Below are 19,846 nucleotides of genomic sequence, written 5' to 3' on the forward strand. Positions count from 1 at the left end.
CACTTAGCTCTCACCTGTGGCTCATATAAGCTGTCAGCCTGAAACATTGGCCATACCTCAGGAACAGCTTCAATTGGCCAGCTAAACCAGGTGAGGGTAGCCGATAGGACTCAAACTCTCAATGAGTTAGGGACTTCCTTTGCATGTGAAGGCAGGTTCTGGTGGACTGAACAGACAAAACCAATAGTGGGTCCAAACTGTCATTAAGGCAGTTTTGGGACTTGTCAACCTGGGAAGGTAGCCCATCTAGGAGAAGGAAGACTGATCCTAAACTTCTGCTTCCTTATGGGATATCTGGGAGAAGAAAAGGCTAAGGTGTAAACCCTCCACAAATCCGGAGTGAAGTCCCTAAGATGGTTGGATGGTGCCTTGTACTCCTCCTTCCGCCAAGCTGGTGCCAAATGTCTTGCTCTGCTTTCTTTTGGACCATATCAGCGAGGCCAAGAGGGGAGATTCTTGTCATCTAGGCAGCCCAGGACCTCCATATACTCTGCCCAGACTTGCGCCCTGGGGAGGTCACTTTGGTGCTGCTAATGCAGCAGTGACTTCACCCCTGGAAGCACACTCCCTTGTCTCTCAAGACAGAAGGATGCTAATGATAGATAGATAGATAGATAGATAGATAGATAGATAGATAGATAGATAGATAGATAGATAGATAGCAAGAGGAAGAGTTGTTGGGTAGCTCACTTTCCTTTTCACAAACTTGAAAAAAAAATTCCATGGAGAAAATGGTAGGGGGAGCTTGAATGTCATCACTCATAATTAAATACTCTTTCTATTGAAAATAGTTCTATGTGTGTTTGTGTATGCACACATTAAGGCTGTGGTTGTGATTTGGAGCAACCCCGAATAATGCTGATTTGGGTGCACAAACTCTGTTCCCCATCATTCAGGCTAATGCAGCTCTGTGTGGAACCAGGGACAGAGTGGAGTTTCAGCCTTGCCTTGAGCTCCTGGTGGCTCCCCCATCAGAAATTGAGCATTGCTTGCTGGAATCATAGCTGGAAAACTAAGTTGGCTGGATCCTGTCCCGTCCCCCCCACTCCCACCCCCAAGCCTTCAGGGACAGGTTATTATGCTCATGAACTAGCTGCTAAGTAACCGCTGATGGGGAGGAGGGGGTCCTCTTAGCCCCCCCCAGCTGCTTAGGTTAATAGGAAATCAAACGCTTTCCCAGAGAGGGGGGGGACTGGAAGGTGGGGGGAGAGAGATCTGCTTCCCATTTGCCAGTGGGTAACCCCTGGTTACAGGCAGCAGAGTCGCTGTCTCTAGGATGCCAGCCGGGCCCTGCGATTGGTGGAGAGGACCAGCCAGGCTCTCCTGCTCGCTGATGGGCCGCCCGTTGCCCTGGCAACAGCAGCATCCAGCTCCTCCTGTGTGTGAGAGAGGGATGTCTTGCTGTTCTGCAAACCTCTCCAAAGAGCCCTAGCAACTGCGATGTGCCTTCACCCGACAGTCAGGATCGTGTGGGGTGTGTTGCAGAGGACCCCCCACCCCGGGCTGAAATAAGCAGCACATGCAACAAGGAGTATATACCCACTCCCTTTCTGCAGGTTCTGTGGCATGGCTGGGGGGCCTGTGGGGGGCTTCCAGGTGCTTTTATTTGGTTATTTACTATATATATATTCTAAGGAGCTATGTACATGGTGCTCCCACACACATGCTGCATTTTATCTTCAGCACAACCCTACAAGGTAGGCCAGGCAGGAGAGGGCAAGAGGGGGAGAGGGAGAGAGACAGGCTGAAGGTCACCTAGTGAACTACATAGCTGAAGGTGGATGGGATTTAAACCTGGGTCTCCCTGGTTCTACATGCTAAGTCAATATCCTTCAACTTGCATGGTCCTCGGGATGTTGTGGACTCCCAGCTCCCTTCGCCATCCCATGCTGCCTGGGGCTCATGCGAGTTGTATCCAACAGTCATGAACAGGCTGGCAGCCCAATCACATTTTTCTTCTTTAATTTGTGGGCTAGCTTTTGTGAACTTGGGGGAGAAGAGGTCCAAAGCACTGAGGAAACCCAGTCCTGGGACTTCAGGCTTCACACTTGAAAATCAAGCTGAAACCAAAGAATTGTAGGATTGGAAAGGACCCCAATAGTCATCTAGTCCAACCCCCTGCAATGCAGGAAACACAGCGAAAGAATCCCTGAAAGATGCCCATCCAACCTGTTTAAAAACCTCCAATGAAGGAGATTACACCACCTTCCAAGGGAGACTGTTCCACTGTCAAACAGCTCTTACCACCAGAGGGTTCTTCCTAAGGTTTCATCAGAATTTCCTTTCCTGTTATTTGAACCCATTGGTTTGGGTCATCCCCTCTGGATCAGCAGAAAGCAGCTTGCTCCATCTTCCTCAAGCCTTCTCTTCTCCAGGCTAAGCATGCCCAACTCCCTCAACTGTTCCTCGTAAGGCTTTATTTCCAGACCCCTTATTCCTGCATTACAGGGGTTTGGACTAGATTACCCTTTCCAACTTTACAATATTATCATCTTGCTTGCCCTCCTCTGCACAGAAAGCATCAGAAGCAGAACAGGAGTTATGTTGACTATTGCTTCATGCTGTTAGGAGAAGGAATTCTGACAGATGCATCTTTTCCTGCAGTGAAACTAGACTATGAGCTATGAGGATATACTCAAGTGTATGAAGATTAAAGTACAATCCTCAGTAGAAACCCATGGACGATAATTCAATTTGCAGTGGGGGGTTGCAGTTGGGAGGCAGGATTTGGCACAAAGGCCAGGTAGGGATTGGAGGCCAGATGCAAGGACTTACACTTTGCGAGACCAGGATGAGGGCAGCAACTGCTGGCCCAGTGGCTAACCAGCCAAGTTCATCAGGGATAGCATTCAGGAAAGAGCTTCACTTATTTTCTACCCAAGACAGTCAGAACTGCATTCTTGTCTGTATGCTGCCACCCCCCGCTCTCCCTAATGCTAGCTCAAGCATCTCATAGGTGTCTGAGGAAAGACCTTTGTCCAAGGAAGTGGTCCAACAATTGTAGCAGGAGTTGAAACTCCACAGCCAAAAAGGGAGATGGAGGGGGGCTATTCTGAATGGCCAAGGGATACCTGGGCTTGGAGGACAGCAGCAGCAGCACCCTGAATCAGATGCAAATACTCAAATGCAATGGAAGGGCTGGTTGTCTGGTGAGGTTTTCACTTAGGGAGAAATCAATATAATCATCTATATTTATATTGGGTACCTTTCATAGTTTTGTGATCCAGTTATCCTACTACCTCCCCAGCTAGTTTCAGGCTTCTTCATCAGCCACCCCCCAAAAAAACTTCTTCCCTGCCATCAACCTACCAGTGAAAAGAGCTCCCTCACCAAGCCTGGCTGAGCAAGCCACTCCCTCCTTATTTAGCTGTGGGATGACGATATCCTTTCCAAATGAAAATCAGTTTCCTTTCACTGTCAGCTGAGCAATGGTGCAAGGACCCCCTCTGCTGTACCACTCGGGAACAGCAACCCAGTGCTTGGAAAAACACAATTTCAACACAAGGGGAGTTGCTGAGCTGGACCAACCACAGCTCAGGGTGGTTGCCCTCCTCTCCTAACTTGCTTCAAAGGGAATTGCAAGAAGGAATGGTGAATGGAAAGAATATGGGGAGAAGAAGGGGGCGGGTTTCTTCCCTTCCCACAGCCTACTAAAAACTCACCTTTTACTAGAAGACTTTCCCTGACCCACAACCTTCAACCCACCTGCAATTTCAGTGAAACCTACCCATATGTATTCAAAGAATAACATGTTAGAGTTTGAAGGGAATCAAAGGGTCATCTATCCCAAACCCCTGCAATGCAGTAATAACATTCACCAAATGCTACTCTCTCCTCTCTTGGCCTTCTAAATAACCCCACACAATGGTTGCTTACTTTTACAACTCAACACCAATCAAAGGGTGGCACTGTGGTCTAAACCACAGAGCCTAGGGCTTGCCAATTGGAAGGTCGGTGGTTCAAATCCCCGCAATGGGGTGAGCTCCCATTGCTCGGTCCCTGCTCCTGCCTACCTAGCAGTTCGAAAGCACCTCAAAATGCAAGTAGATAAATAGGTACCGCTCTGGCGGGAAGCTAAATGCATTTCTGTGCACTACTCTGGTTCGCCAGAAGCTGCTTGGTCATGCTGGCCACATGACTCGGAAGCTGTATGCTGGCTCTCTTGGCCAGTAAAGCGCCACAACCCCAGAGTCATCTGCGACTGGGCCTAACGGTAAGGGGCCCCTTTACCTTACCAATCAAAGAGGGGACCAGGCAGCTGTGTTTCCAAAAGCATCTAAGTGCTTCACTTTAAGACTTGGAAGGACAAGGAGACAGTTCCTAAATGTTTCTGTGTGTCTTTATACAGCATATTAAAATAAATATCATTCACATGATTGGTTTGAATCCTTTGGATATACAGATCAAAACACCGTGGCCACGTCATTACATTCCAAACTGCAAGAGTGAATCCTACAGCAGTTTACCCCATAAAAGAGAATGCATTTCCTCCAACACTATTAGAAGCCACCACAAAGTCTCCAAATGAGAACTTTCTTCTCTTCAGATGCATCCTTTATCAAAACAAAGAGGTTTGTTAAGTGCCCAAGTTGTGGAGCAGCTTTTTTGGGCCCAAGTGCAGGGGACACCCCAATGAGTCAGCAGAATCTCTATGAAAGAAAGGAAAGGTAGACCTGAAATCCCTCCCTCCCCCACCCACCCAGAGGAAGGGAGAATTTCAAGCTACAGAGATGACACCTGCTAACTGAAGCACCATGCCCAATACATTGACATGCATAAATACCATCTACTGCTTACAGTACAATTAGGTGTGGGAAATTAAACCCACTTGCACTTTGATCCAAATAAAACAGCTGAGGCAACCAATTCCATGCCAACAATAATTGGATGATAGGGGTATGATTTCTAAGGCAAAGTAAAGCACGTTTTAAAGATTTTATTATCATTGGAATTGGCATCTGGAGTCTTGCTCCCCAGCACTGTGTAGGGAGGGGTTGGTTGGCAACACTCCAAATCCTTCTGAGATTGTTTGTTGTGTTCTCTGGGTGATTACAGTGAGGCATATAGGAAAGCAGAGATCCCTCCAAGCCTGGCCCTGGTGGGAGCCCGCATCAGCCTTCATGAGGGACGCTTTGTGTACCCCTTGAAGCCAGAGCCTTTGGGGAGGATATGCTTCTCCTAGCCGGTTCTGCCTGCTCCAGGAGGAAGTCCCCCAGGAGTGGCAAACCCAAAGTAACACCTGGCCATGCCAGCTTCTCCTCCTCCTTGCTCACTTGAAGCTGACCAGGAGGATCAGAGTTGACAAGAAAGTGATGGCGACCAGCAACTCCTGCAGGTGCTCCCGCCGCCACATGTTTTCCATCTCGGCCTTGCGCTTCTGCATCTCCCGTCGCTTCTCGCGGATGAAGCGCTCGCGCTCCAGCTGCTCCCCATAGTGGGCCTGATAGAACTTGTCAAAGTCGAATATGGGCTTGTTGTGGGGCCACGTGGAGGCAAAGGGCTGCGTCCTGGTGGCTGAAGCGGTGGTGGTGGTCGACCCTGCTGTCTTGCCCGAGGGCTTCCCGGCAGTGCGCAGGTCCTCCCTGCTGAGCAGGCCGCGGTCGTACTTCCTTCGGAGGGCGACGCTGCCCAGCACCAGGTAGGCCTCGTTGACGAGGGTGAAGCGTCGCGCCGCCTCCTCGCTGCCGGCGTTGCGGTCCGGGTGGTACAGAAAAGACTGCTTGTAGTATGCCGTCTTGATCTGCGCCTGCGTGGCCCCCGAGGGGACCCCCAGCAGGTCGTACAAGTCCTGCGGACCGGAGCCTGGCCGGCCTGTGCCGCCCCCGGATTCGGTCCCCGAAAGGCCCGCCGTCTGGGGCGGGCTGGAGAGCACCGCCCGGGGCGCCCACAGCAGTGGGGCCGCCGTCCCCTTGTTCAGGCCCCTTAACAAGGCCATGGGATGCCGCCGGCTTCAGCGGCCCAACCAGGCCGCCCTTCCACGACTGACCTCCGCCATCTTGGCTCGCTTCCGAGGTAAGGAGCCGGCCGGCTAGTGACGTCACAGGGCCAGGACCCAATTGGGAGGCAGTTCCTTGCTGGGAAACGGGGACGGCCGTGGTTGCTGCTGGGCGGGATGCAGACGGACGCGTTCCTCTGCCAATAGCAGGAAAGAACGCATCACGGGCGAGGGCGGGCAAATAGCGTCATAAGGCGGCGCACTTGCCCGCACAGCTGGTCGATGGAAGAGGAGGAGCGCGCAGAGTGATGGCGTTCTGGCACTCGATTGGAGGGATGCGTGGCTCGGCTATTCGCCAATGGGAAGAGGTGCGGGGGGGGCAGTGAGTGTTATTGGAGGGCTGTGGCGGAGGGAAGGAAATGAAGGGAGCAGACCAGTAGAAGTCTGGTGACCCCCGCCATGGGAACAGGTGTGTGCCCCCCCCATTCTGATTCCGGTAACATTACCATCACAAAAGAATGGCCAAGCTGCCCAGGTAATGGAATCAGTGACCACCATCAGGTATCCTGGCAGACAGGATTTCTGCTGTAGACTGCCTCCTATGATGTATGTGTGATGCTTTTAGGGTGGTCTTTGGCTAAGGGGTTGGGCAATGTCAAAAGTCTTTAAAGGTTCCTGCACACTTTGTTCTGGGTCTCTCCCTCCTTGCATGGAGGGAAGGGAACTCTATTGCAACAGAAAATAAAGATATGCTTGCTTTCCACTGGATCCTGCCTCCATCCATTCTTCTCTGACCAATCATGGACTTAGGGGGCTCAGAGTCCCATGGGAGCTGGTCAGCAAAAGCCAAACCCCAGTCCTTACATCAATCTATACTGCATGGTTGGCGCAAGCTACTCTCTCTCTGCCTCAGTCTCACCTCCCACCCTGCACCATTAACCACAGACTGGGGGTGCTTCCAGACACCAGCTTGACACTGCAAACAAGTCATTGGAAACAACTAGTTTATGTTTACTTGCTGGATTTCCCCTGGAAAGGATGAATCCAGATTAAATGGGGATGCATGTGATTTATACAGACTGGCATTTTGATGCTGATATTGTGTGTGTGAGGAGCACCAATACCACTGTAAAGTCCCACCTGGAAGCACCCTACTTTGCAGGGCTGTTGTCAGCCACCATGCACTGCCACAAAATGGAATAACAGCAGCAGTCTACATTGCAGGGATGTTGTAAATGGGTCCCTGCCAGAACACCCTGCCATATCCGAATAATATAGAACACTGGTTCCAAAAGCGGACAGCTAGAAATGAAAATTACTTTGAAAAGTTGGTATCACTGGATCCACTTCATCAATTTTGTTGAATTAATTGAACTAAAGACTTTTAATTTGATTTTGAAAAAATGTGCAATTAATTGTTACTCATTTGAATTTTACTGTGTTATTACATTCCTTAGTAGGCCATGCAAACTGCTATTCTGAATAATGCTTTTTATAGGGTAGGGAGCCCTGGGAATGAGTTTTTGGAACAATGGGGGCAGTAACCCCCCAAAAAGTTTGGGAACCACTGATATAGAGACTGGATTAAACTGCAGGGTTGTTGCAGGTTACTCTCCCCCTTTAGCCTTACCTACAGAACTAACCATGGGCTACAGTACAGTGTTGCCATAGCATGACTCTCTCACTCATGAAAAATGTGGGGACAAACCACTGACTATAGTATAGGGACATCGTAAGCCACTGCCAGACACACACACATTCCTGTAATGTCAGGCACACAGAAGCAAAGGCTTATTTCACTGTAAGAAGCAATCCCCATAACTCTACAGGAGATGCAAGGCAGGGAGAGAACAAATTAGCCAGAAGTTTGGGAATGCAGCCTGCTGAAATAAAAACCTGTTAGACATGAAGCCTAAAATTTCGGGGTTTGCTTAAGTGAACGTGTGAGATTGTTAGGCTTACACTAGCCTGCAGAAGGAGTCGTCAGGGAGCTGCCTTGATATATCAAGTCAGACTGTTAGGCCCATCTAACTCAGTACTGCCTACACTGATTGGCAGCAGCTCCCCAGGGTTTCAGGAGGGAGTTTCTCTCAACCATGCCTGAAGATGCTGTTGCGGATTGAAGTTGGGACCTTCTGGTTCTAAGGCAGACACTCTACCACTGAGCTATGGCTCTTTCCCTAAAGAATACGAGAGCTCAAAGAAGCTCTTTTTGATCCCAATTGTAAAGGGGGGGGGCAACTACAGAAAATATAAGCAAATAGATCACATTACAGAATAAATGTAAGCTTTTGCAGAAGTTTTATTGCTGCACTGGGAGGCAGTGTTTCCGCTACGCAGGTGCAAACATGTCCTTGTTACAATTGTGGCTGCTTGTTTCGGATTTGGCACAGCCTGGCACAAGATGGTTCTGATGGTTTCATTTTGAAAAAGACAGAAGCAGCTGGGATTTATTTCCCTTGGGTGGAGGGTTGAGAATATTTTTTTGCAGTTTAAACATGGGTTGGAAAAGAGACACAGGCATGAGCTTAATAAAAGGTCACCAGGGGAGTTTGCTGGCTAGCGGAAGGCAGTTGCTGCACTGTTTAGCAGGTGGGTTGATGCTGGGGCAACTAAATGTGACAGCTAAGTGACACCTCCATGTTCAGGGGCAGTCTACATCACAGTTCCAGATTTTGGAGATAAAACACTGAGAGAGGGTTTGTGCCTAGTGTGCAGGTTTCTGAGAGGCATCTGAGAAAAGAGGGCCCTGAAACTCCCTTTCACCCAGAAATTAGTGCATGCAAATGGGTAACAACAGTGGTTTGGCTAAGTTTCCCCACAAATGAAGAACGAGACCATGTACTCTGTTTAAAAATGTAGGTCTTCATTCAGGAAAAGCGACCATGTGTGTTCTACCAATATAAGTGGGGTGCCATTGGGATTCCCTTTGGAAAAAGGTCTCCTAAAATGATTGAAATGCGGGCTAAGGCACAAGCAGGGGGTTGTCCAGTTACAACATGGGCACATCTCGGAGGCCTGAATGGCACTGATGGAGACAGGCGAAATTTGACAGAGGAAAAAGGGCATCTTCCAGAACCCACAGTGCCTGGAAAATTGGCACAGTGCCACTGCAGAAGCTGAAGAGTGTCCACTATTTGTGCAGAGAGAAAGCAGACATCAGAAGATCAGAATAGTCCCGCTATATCAAGCCAAAGAGGGCCCATCTAGTCCAGCATCCTGTTCTCGCGGTGGCCACCCAGATGCCTCTCCTGGGAAACCCACAAGCAGGAGCAGGAGCCCTCTCCTCTCTTGCCATTTCCAGCAACTGGTATTCAACTGTGCAGGCAGAGCATAGCCATCATGGCTAGTAGCCATCAATAGCCCTCCCTCCCAAATTAGTCTAATCCTCTTTAGAGCCATCTAGGTTGGTGGCCATCACTGCTCCCTGCAGGAGCGAGTTCCACACTTGAACTATGTGCTGTGTGAAGAAGTACACAGCCTACATGAGGTCTGGTGGCAAGTCCACTTCCTACATAGGCCAGGATGTGGAGAGTGCTGTGGTTGTGGCTTGCGCCGGGTGGTTTTTGAGCTGTGGTCGCTAGTAAATTCAGGAAGAAATGGGCACAGAATAGTCTGCCAGGGTGAAGGAGGTGTCCCTTCCAGGAATGGGAGCTGGCCAGCCTGGGGTGTGGGCAATTTCTTCCAGGCTGCTTCTCTCCTCCAAGCCGCTCTGGACAAACAGTTCCTCAGCTGGGATGAGAGATCTTGCTGGTGCTGCTCTAGCCAACGGCCCCTGCTGGAGTCTCACCATCCTCTGGGGCTACGAAGAACCATTGCTGGCTCCTGCCCTTGTCACTGCCTGGGTGGCCTGCTCAGGGATGGCCGCCGGGTTGGTCAGGATCGAGGTGGAAACGCTCAGCTGACGGAGGGAGCTCAGGACGGCTGAAGGAAGAAAAGCAGGCATTAGACCATCAGCAAAGTCATGTAGCTGGATCAAGCTACAATCCCAATCCCAATTCCTCACAGTGGCCAACCAGATGCCTCTTCTGGGAAGAGACAGTGCTTCAGAAGGCAATTAATAAATCAAGTGTAATAATAATAATAATAATAGTAATAAGTGCAATGACAACAAAAACTTTGCCTCGTCCTCTTTTAAAAACATCAGTGAGCACTTATGAAGAACTCTGTAGCTGGATCAGGTCTAGCCCAGTATCCTTTTCTCAGAGCTGCCCACCTGATGCCCAATAGGAAACCCACAAGCACAACAGAACTCTCCCCTCCTGTGGTTTCCTGGGATTCGGGAGCATCGCTAGCTCCACTTGAGAATGAGTTGATTCCCAACAGAAGCCATTCACACTTTTGGCCTCGCGAGCCAGCATGGAGATAGCTTTCAGAATGTACACACCATTTCCTAGCTTTGCTCAACTGCTTTTTCCTGTGCAATTATTATTATTATTATTATTATTATTATTTATATTTTCTACATGGTGACTCGCTTCGTCCAAGAAGCCTCCTTATCCAGGACACCTTTGCTGTACTAGGAAGAAGATGGAGACAGTGTTGAAAGACCCAACTGCCATCACCCTCCTGGAGGGAAGGAAGTGGGGGTCACAGAAGCTACTCACTGGGCCGCAGCGCTGGGAGAGAGCAGTACTGATCCAGCCAGGCCAGGGACGTCTGGCCGAGGGTCTCCATGCTGCTTGTGGAGACCATCCCATTGAAGGACTCAAAGAGTGGCCTCATGATGATGCTGAACTGAGAGAGGAGGTGCTGTTAAGGACCAGAAGGGAGTGTGATGAGCTGCCCCACCATTACCACCTTCTCTTATTTGCACTGTCTCAAAATCCGACCTGTTCACTGTCTGTTGCTGAATTTGGGGGCTATGAACCACATGACATTTCTACCACCCAGGTAGCATTTTCCCTGGAGCTAAAACCCACTTTCACCTAAGCATCAGCAGAACAACAGAATTCTCAAATGATTAGATTTTACTGTCGCCTGCAACATGCATTTGACATACCATGTTTATGGGGTTATAGCGGTTCCTTGCTTTCACACCCCACCTCCTGGGTAGTTTCCACAACCATGTAAGGACATAAGAATATAGTTATACTCCGCTGGATCCGGCCAATGGCTCATCTAGTCCAGCATCATCTTCTCACAGTGGCCCAAAGGGAAATCTGCAAGCAGGACACAACCACAAGGGCACTCTCCTCCCCTGCAGTTTCCAGGAATTAGTATTCAGAAGCATTGCTGCCTCTGAATGTGGAGCCAGAACAGAGCCACCATGGCTAGTAGCCATCGATAGCCCTCTCCTCCTCCATGAATTTGTCTAATCCTCTTTTATAGCCATCCAAGTTGTTGTCCATCACTGCCTCCGGTGGGAGGGAGTTCCACAGTTTTAACTATGCATTATGTGAGGACGTACTTTCTTTTATCTGACCTGAACCTTCCAACATGCAGCTTCATTGAAAGTCCACCAGTTCTGGTGTTTTGAGAGAGAGAGAAGAATTTTTCTCTATCCACTTTCTCCATGGATAAGAGGAGACTGAGAGAAGGTATGATAGTCAACTTCAAATATCTAAAAAGCTGTCACATGGAAGATGAAGAAAGCTCCCCGCCCCCCGCCCCCCCGCTCTGGAGCGTAGGACTCAAACCAATGAATTCAAGTTGCAAGAGAGAAGATTCCAACTAAATCTTAGGAAGAACTTTCTAATGGTAAGAGCTGTGGAGCAGACTTCCTTGGAGGTTTTTAAGCAGACGTTGAATGACCATCTGTCATGCACGCTTTTGTTGAAATTGCTGCATTCCAGGGGGTTGGACTAGATGACCCTCAGGTGCCTTCCAACTCCACAATCCCATGATTCTATGCCATGCATCATTTTATAAACTTCTATCATGGTGCCTGCTACTCGACTTTTATCTCAATTATTGCTTGCCCCTCCACTGTTGCCTATTTCCAATTAATCCTTACCAAGTACTGTGAAGAGCAGTTGCGATCACAGACACACACACACACACACACACACACTCCCCTCCCAAAAAGGATACAACCCAGAACTTCCAGTTCTGCAAGGTGCAAGAACGGACGTAGTCATCAAACATGTCCCGCATCTGGTCGAAGCGCTGGCGGGTGATGGGCACCCCCGTGGCAGGCAGCTGCTGCTGGCACAAGCTGCAAAAGGAACCACAAGGAGACAGTTTTCCTTTCGGGGGAAACAATCTCTGAGATAATCTGCAGGGGCATTGCTAGTCTTTCCTAAATTGGCAAGGCTTGAGCCTTTATTGTCGTCAGCCCAGTCCTGTGGGACTCTCTGCCACTAGATTCAGCAGGCACCTTCTGTGCTAACTCTTAAAATGCCTGCTGTAAACTTTTCTAAGTCTGCCTGGCCTACGCAGGCAATTAAAAACACATCTTTTCACAATGGTTAACTGATGCCTGTTTTTTTAACTTTTCAATGCTTTCCTTGTATGGTTTTTATGTCTTTATTGCTGTAAACCGCTTGGTTATATGTTTTTACGGCAAGCAATATACAAGTATATTTAATAAACAAACAAATAAATCACCAGTACTCACAAAGTGCTGTGGCTTTGCCCGCATGGTTCGATGTGAACCAGAAAACAGGGCAAAACAGGGCTCACATCAAACAGGGAAGGTCAGGAACTGGCCTGTTGGCCAGATTGAGATCCCCACCCCTGAGATGTGCCTCCTGATGTGCCTCCCCCAAAAAACCACATAGAGTCCTACTTGATGGCAGCGTTCAGCTCATCGATCTGATCCCTCAGGTGCTGGGCCTCATCCTGCAGGGCGGCTCGCTCTTGCTGCAGCTTCCCAATGTACTCAGCCGTCTTCTGCAAGGTGGTGGCTTTGCTGACCTGCACAGCATCGTCAGGTGTGGGGAGGCAGGAGGGAAAAAGCGGGGTAGGCTTAGAGAGGCCGGGTTCATCAAGAGGCCAGAGAGAGCTTCAAGAGCCCTAGCCATTCAATGTCACATCTGCTGCACCATTACAGGTGTCACATAACACCAGTTCCGCATTTGTAAGAAATCGATCTTGTAGTGCGGCTGCACCTACACTATGGAACTCCCTGCCTCTTGACGGCAGGCAGGCGCCTTCGCTGTACTCTTTTTGGTGCCCGCTAAAGACATTTTTGTTTAAGCAAGAATGTGGCTTAATCTGTTTTGAGTTTGCTGTTGGTTTTATCTGTTGAAAGTTGTCTTCCTTGATAATTTCATTGTTTTATCTGTACACTGTAAACTGCTTTGGGATGGTTTCTCTTGCAACCAAGTGGTGTAAAAATCTCATGAAATACAGTGGTACCTCGGGTTAAGTACTTAATTCATTCCAGAGGTCCGTTCTTAACCTGAAACTGTTCTTAACCTGAAGCACCACTTTAGCTAATGGGGCCTCCTGCTGCCGCCGCACCGCCGGAGCATGATTTCTGTTCTCATCCTGAAGCAAAGTTCTTAACCCGAGGTACTATTTCTGGGTTAGCAGAGTCTGTAACCCGAAGCGTCTGTAACCTGAAGCGTATGTAACCCGAGGTACCACAGTAAGTAAGTAAGTAAGTAAGTAAGTAAGTAAGTAAAATACAGAGAATGACTCCATTTCAATGCTGGACATCTGACTGGCATGCAGAAATTCTCTGGTTCAGTGCCCGGCACTTTGAGGAGAGATTTCCTGCCTGAAACCTCAGAGAGCTGCTGCCAGTCAGTGTCGACAGTACAGAGCCAGATGAGCCAATGGCCTGACTCTGTATAAGGTAGCTTCCTGTGGTCTTGCGAGCCTCAGGGTGCCCTTCCCTGTCCTGTTTGTCTGTTCCCACCCCAACCCCTTGCCGCTCACCTTGAGGCTGGGCTGGGAGCTCAGGGTGCTGACCAAACTGTGAAGGGTGTCAAAGCCCAGCTTGATGTTGAAACGGCGCTTCTGCTCAGCCGAGATGTGGGTGATCCGGCGGCTCTCGGTCTGTGGAAAATGGAAGGGCAGTTGCTAGACGGGGTGGGGTGCAGAAAGCCACTCCTGTTGGACGGTCTTGGAAGGTGGTGGACAGTCCCGCCTCAGAAGTTTTTAAGCAGAGGTTGGATGGCCATCTGCCAGGGATGCTTATGCTGCGATTCCTGCATTGCAGGAGCTTGTAGTAGATGGCCCATGGGGTCACTTCCAACTCTATGGTTCATATTTTGGTATGCCACGTAAATATCTAAGAGGAGCGTTGGACAGAATGCACACCTGCATTGCCAATGTGGTTCAAGAGAGCCAGTGTGGTGTAGTGGTTAAGAGCGGTAGTCTTGTAATCTGGGGAACCAGGTTCGCGTCTCCGCTCCTCCACATGCAGCTGCTGGGTGACCTTGGGCCAGTCACACTTCTCTGAAGTCTCTCAGCCCCACTCACCTCACAGAGTGTTTGTTGTGGGGGAGGAAGGGAAAGGAGAATGTTAGCCGCTTTGAGACTCCTTAAAGGGAGTGAAAGGCGGGATATCAAATCCAAACTCTTCTTCTTCTTCAATGTGCATTGGCAAAGGCCCTAGGTTCATCCCTGATGGTATCTCCAGGGAGGGCTGGGAAATATTATTATTATTATTATTATTATTATTATTATTATTATTATTATCATCATCATCATTAATTTCCCTTTATGTACAACCCTTGATCACAAGATCCCAGGGTGGTGTACAACATTAAGAACAGAGCTTGAAAATTAAAAGATAATAAAAAGCAGAATAATGGGCAGAATAATAACAATAACAACTCCATTTCTTTCTCCCCGTTTTTCTTGGAGTAACTTCCGCTAAGGTTTTCAGTATCGCAATGCAATATGAAAAAGGAAACAGATACAAAAGAAGACAAAAGAAACAAGCAAAGGACGTCCAGAAGATTAAGTGCATATACCGAAGGCAATTGACCCATCTGGAAAAGATATATATCATTGAATGAGAGGATTGGGAATGTGAATGAGGGAGCCAGGAAGTATGTCTTACAGCTCCCATACTTCCCACAAGGCTGGTGAGAGGAATTAATCCAGGTGACCAACCTTGGAACACAAAACAGAGTCCAAACTCCTACCAAAGAGTACATTTGTATTATTGTTGTTTATTTTTTGCACTTATGTCCAACCATTTTCTCCAAGAAGCTCAAGCTCTCCTCTTCCTCATTTAATCCCCACAACCACCTTGTGAGGTAGGTTAGGCTGCGAGGCAGTGGGTGGCCCCCAGAGTCACCCAGTGAATTTCATAGCCGAGTGGGGATTTGAACCCAGACCCTAGTCCAACATTGCACCACAATGACTCTCTTTTCATTGGGAAGTGACTTGTCACATTTTCTGCTTTGATCACTACCTGTCCAACGGGATGCAAGCGCTCTTCATCAAATGCATGCACAGACGCCTCTGTTTCGCTCCCTTACCTTGCTTGGCTCCGTCTTGTTCCTACTGCACGAGTAGGGGCTGGGTGAAATCATCCCCTCCACCAGCAGCACTGGGGATCCCTGCCCCGACATCCTCCGGTTACTGCCTGAGGAGGGGGGAGAAAGAGACTCTGCTGTTCTCAATCACATCTGAGCATGGACAGAGTGCTTCCCCTTCGCCACTGACCTACAGCATAGTGGAGAAAGGCAGCGTAGCTCTGGGATATGGGGCTTGTGTTTCGTTTGGTTGAGAGCAGAAGGGACGGCATTTTCCCCCGAGCATCAGAGGAACTGATAAATGAGGAAGCAAGATGTGTTGGCATATCAGCGCTGCCAAGCCTTCCATTCCATGCTCAGGTCATATATATGTCGTCAATAAAACCCTATGTCTCGGTCATTCCCCAAGGGAGCAGTGGGATGGCCGGGCAGGGGGGGCGCTGGATCTGGGCCCCTCTGAGCACACTGACCGCTTCTTTACGATTGACCAGGCTAGAGCCTCGATCGAAACACCTTCCTTGCTTCCTATTTAATGTTTTCCTGCTCTTCCAAAGCTATTTCCTTTGAACATGTTTGTTTCTGTTTATGAGTTGTCGCAAGCCAAGTTCCACAGGACACTGGGGAGGGGGTGGAGCTCATCACGTGCACATGAAATAACACATGCGACACACACCTGTGACATCATACCTGTTGGGAAGAGGCTGCGAGGCCCAGGGAGGCCTGCCAACATCATGGATAGGCCCAACAGGGCCCTCTGCTACCACAGGGAGGTCCGGTGGGACCCAGCCCCTCAAGATTGGGGGGCTCAGCCCCGTCCCCTCATACTGGGGGGGACAGGGACTGAGCTGTCCTCAGTCCCATAGAGTTGGCGCCTATGATCACAAGATTACTGGTAATAGCCAGGGCTTTTATTCAGCTGGAACTCAGTTCCAGCGGCTCTCAGGGGGTGCCAATGCCATTCAAAGAAAACAAGGCATTCATGGTGAGTTTGGGCACCAGTTTTTCTAGAAAAACAGCACTGGTAATAGCTATTGATTTCCTTATAAATCAGCCACTGTACATCTGCGGTAGGGAAAAGTTTGTGCATGTCTGGTAAGAGGGTAAAGGTGGATGTTTCGTGCTATAAATTTCCTTCACCCTTACACATTTGTTCAGTGCTTTTTTTTCTAAAAAAATGTTTAGGGGTACTCTCATTTTGACTCAAGAAAACCACCATTTTATAGTTCCAATCGGGGAAAATAAATACAGTAAATGGACAAAAGTACACAGATTTACAAAATGGTTAGGGGTATGCGTACCCCTGTGTCATCCCCCCCCCCCGAAAAAAAGCACTGCATTTGTTAGTAAGAAGGCGCAGCAATATTTCTCATGCAATATTCTTGGCTGAATGTGATTGTGTTACTAACTTCCTCAAACTGCTATTCTGCATAAAGCTGTTTATAGGGTAGGGGGCCCTGGGGGTGAGTTTATGGAACCAAGGGGGCGGTGGCTCCAGAAAGTTTGGGAAGCACTTCTGTATCCCAAAGACATCACAGTCTCCAGTGACTTTCATTCCAGGGAAACTGAACCCAAGGAAAACACAGGAACCCCCTGGAGGGTCTCAAAGGTTGGGGGGGGAGGCACCAGTATATGCAGGTCAACACAACTGCCTGCATTTTGGGATCCTTCTTTGGGGGCATGGCTAGGGACTCTCCACAGGCCACAGCGAGGGCCATGAGGAGTCCCCACACACTTCAAAATTGGCCCCTTTTGCTGACTTGCTACAGAATAGACCCTTTACACACCAGACAGACGTATAACCAGAAGTCAATAGAGCTGGAGGGCTGTGCTGGGGCGGGGGGGCTGCCAGTTCTGTGCCACTCACCACAGGCAGGGGTGGGGGAGAGCCGTTCTGTCTTGGGGACGAGCAGGGGTCCCGATGGCAGCGCGGCCGGGCCGGACTGCGAGGGGCTGGAGGCGGGGGACAGCCGAGGGCTGAGCTGGGTCATTCTGGGCAGGAAGTTGGCCGGCTCCTCGCCAAAGGCATTTTGCTACAAAGGAGGACAGAAAGAAACGGTTAGAAGGCACCGGCTCGGTGGCAAGGGTGCCTGTGGAACTCACCGCCACAGGATGTTGTGGCCAGCGGCATAAATGACAGGAGCATGTGGAGGGAGGCTCTGTCAGTTCATAGCCCTCCTAGCAGCAAGGAATGGAGCTTCCAGGTTCAGGGAGAGTATACCTCTGAACACCAAATTCCAGGATCAGTCAACAGGATGGCTATCGTCATTCCGCTTTGCGTATGAGCTTCCCAGCCCCGACTGTTGGAGGCAGCATGCAGAACTAGATGCACCCTTGGCCTGATTCAGTGGGGTCACAGACACATCCCTTCCCACCCCGAAGCCAGTTTGGAACCCAGAAAGGAAATGCGGACCCCTGCTATCAACAGTTGACTCCTACCAGAGGTTCAGGCACCGGAGGAGCAACGGTGTAGCTAGGACCAGGCAAAGCCTCTTGAGTTGGCTCTGGTTTAGCTGCAAGAAGGAAGGGAAAATGTGTTGAAGCCAACTAGTTGGGGGACTGTGGCCATCCTCCCCAACCTCCACCCCCTGAGAATTCTGCCTCCCTGTGCCTTAAGGTATGCAGAACAGGTTTTCTAGTGCATATCTAAGAACCTAAGGGATGCGGGTGGCACTGTGGATTAAACCACAGGGCCTAGGACTTGCCAATCAGAAGGTCGGTGGTTCGAATCCCCACGACGGGGTGAGCTCCCTTTGCTCAGTCCCTGCTCCTGCCAACCTAGCAGTTCAAAAGCACATCAAAAGTGCAAGTAGATAAATAGGTACCACTCTGGCAGGAAGGTAAACGGCATTTCTGTGTGCTGCTCTGGTTCGCCAGAAGCGGCTTAGTCATGCTGGCCACATGACCCGGAAGCTGTACGCTGGCTCCCTCAGCCAATAAAGCGAGATGAGCGCCGCAACCCGAGTCGGTCACGACTGGACCTAATGGTCAGGGGTCCCTTTACCTTTACCTAAGAACCTAAGAAGGGCAGAAGCAGTGGATTCCGAAGCTGGCCTGTGAGGAAGAACGAGGTTGATAGTGGTACCAGCCAGACTGGGGGCTGGGAGGGGCTGCGGGGGGGGGGGGGGCTTGTACAGCCTCTTCCAGCTGTCCCTCTGCAGCTCGTGCCTAGACCACCACCCATTATTTCTCACTGTGCTGTAGTTTGCAGCGCCACCTGTCTTTGGCCAAGCAAACTGCAGCTTGATGACACACTTACCTTTTTATTATATCTGTGGGCATATCCTTGATTAACTGGAATACTTTTTTTGGTCAATCAGAATTTAGCCTAGTGGTTCCCAAGGTGGGTGGTACTGCCTCCTAGGGAGCAGCGGGAGCTAAGGCAGTGGGAACTAAGAGCTAGGTGGGTGCTAAGAGGCAAGCGGGCAGCCGGGGGCTGGAAGTATAAATGACTTTCAGGTTTTGAAAAGCAGGTATCACTGGATCAAGTTCATCCACTGGGCTGATTTAATCAAACTAAACAGTTTGAGCTGGATTCTGAGTAGACGTGCAATTAATTGTTACTGTGTTGAATTTGATTGTGTCACTCTCTTCCTTAGTGATTCGGGCAACCCGCTATTCTATGTAAGGCTTTTTATAGGGTAGGGGGAACTGGGAAGGAGTTGACGGAATCAAGGGGGCAGTGACCCAAAAAACGTGAGAGAGCTGCTGCTTTAACCAAGCAGTCAGTCAAACATTGCAGCCCTGAGCTCTGTGCACGTTAAAGAGCAGAAGGGACCCCTGGAAAAGAAATCCGGCTTTCCCCCTACCTGAGATCAGCAGCTGTGTCAGACACGGATTGGGCATTGCCACAAGTGGAGGTGCTGGGATTCTCGAGGGCCTCTTGGTCTTGGCATTGGCCCCCTTCGCCCTGGGCCGGTCGCTCCCCGACTGTGGCTGCCCCCTACCAGCAGCAAATATGGGGGGACTTTGCACACCAGTGTGTAGTTGTGGGGTGCTGAGAGGAGAGTGGTACCCTGAGGACAGGTCCATGCTGTACCCTGGGATGTTCTGGGAAAAGCAGGGAGTGGAGAGCGATGGGGATGGGGGTCCAGAGTAGAGTGGGGAGGGCGGGTAGTGGAACTTGGTGTTGGGGGCAGGAGGGCGCCCTGGCTCCTGGCTCAGCAGAGGGGCACTGGGCATTGGGGTGGGGCAGTAGGGCCCATAGGGGTCTAGGCTGAGCCATTTGCCAGGGTACGTATATGGGAACACGGACTTCTGCTTTAGGTCGGGGCCGAGGCTGCTGGGGGGTGTTGAGGAGGGCGCAGCCGACAGGAGGTCATGGTTGAGGAAGGCGCCAGGCGAACCGAGGTGAGCAGGGCACTCGCTGGCTGGCTGTGGGGAGACAGAAAAGGGAGGGAACAGAAGGAGGAGGGTGCAATTTGCTCACTCTCAAAAGAAACTGCAGGAGAGTCATTCAGCATCTGTTGTCAAGCTTCTTTTTGCAATGCTGCGGACTAGAAGTTTGCAAACCGAAAAAACACAGCAGATTAGG

At 49.9% G+C, this 19,846-nt stretch overlaps 2 protein-coding genes across 2 annotated transcripts in view; both read right to left on the reverse strand.

Annotated features, from left to right (window-relative positions):
- Positions 1–4,321: 4,321 nt before the first annotated feature.
- On the reverse strand, positions 4,322–6,041 carry DNAJC30 (DnaJ heat shock protein family (Hsp40) member C30). The gene has a single exon (XM_083588213.1). The coding sequence runs from the start codon at positions 5,933–5,935 to the stop codon at positions 5,270–5,272; it is 666 nt and encodes a 221-aa protein (XP_083444339.1). The 5' UTR covers positions 5,936–6,041; the 3' UTR covers positions 4,322–5,269.
- A 2,178-nt stretch (positions 6,042–8,219) lies between these two features.
- MLXIPL (MLX interacting protein like) overlaps positions 8,220–19,846 on the reverse strand; it is a 45,495-nt gene continuing 33,868 nt past the window's right edge. Inside the window, exons 9-17 of the mRNA XM_083588167.1 lie at positions 19,122–19,686; positions 17,752–17,825; positions 17,180–17,345; positions 15,319–15,425; positions 13,763–13,882; positions 12,666–12,793; positions 11,969–12,092; positions 10,543–10,672; positions 8,220–9,859 (exon numbers count right to left, since the gene is read on the reverse strand). Of these exons, the coding sequence (XP_083444293.1) occupies positions 9,738–9,859; positions 10,543–10,672; positions 11,969–12,092; positions 12,666–12,793; positions 13,763–13,882; positions 15,319–15,425; positions 17,180–17,345; positions 17,752–17,825; positions 19,122–19,686 (1,536 nt within the window). The 3' untranslated portion in view covers positions 8,220–9,737. The remainder of the gene's footprint in view (positions 9,860–10,542; positions 10,673–11,968; positions 12,093–12,665; positions 12,794–13,762; positions 13,883–15,318; positions 15,426–17,179; positions 17,346–17,751; positions 17,826–19,121; positions 19,687–19,846) is intronic.

This window comes from Podarcis filfolensis (assembly GCF_964270895.1).
Source record: "Podarcis filfolensis genome assembly, chromosome: 15".
Lineage (NCBI taxonomy): Eukaryota > Metazoa > Chordata > Lepidosauria > Squamata > Lacertidae > Podarcis > Podarcis filfolensis.

Bases quoted from the DNA above. Each gene is read 5' to 3' on its own strand.
- DNAJC30 (XM_083588213.1), bottom strand. From the start codon at position 5,935: ATGGCCTTGTTAAGGGGCCTGAACAAGGGGACGGCGGCCCCACTGCTG.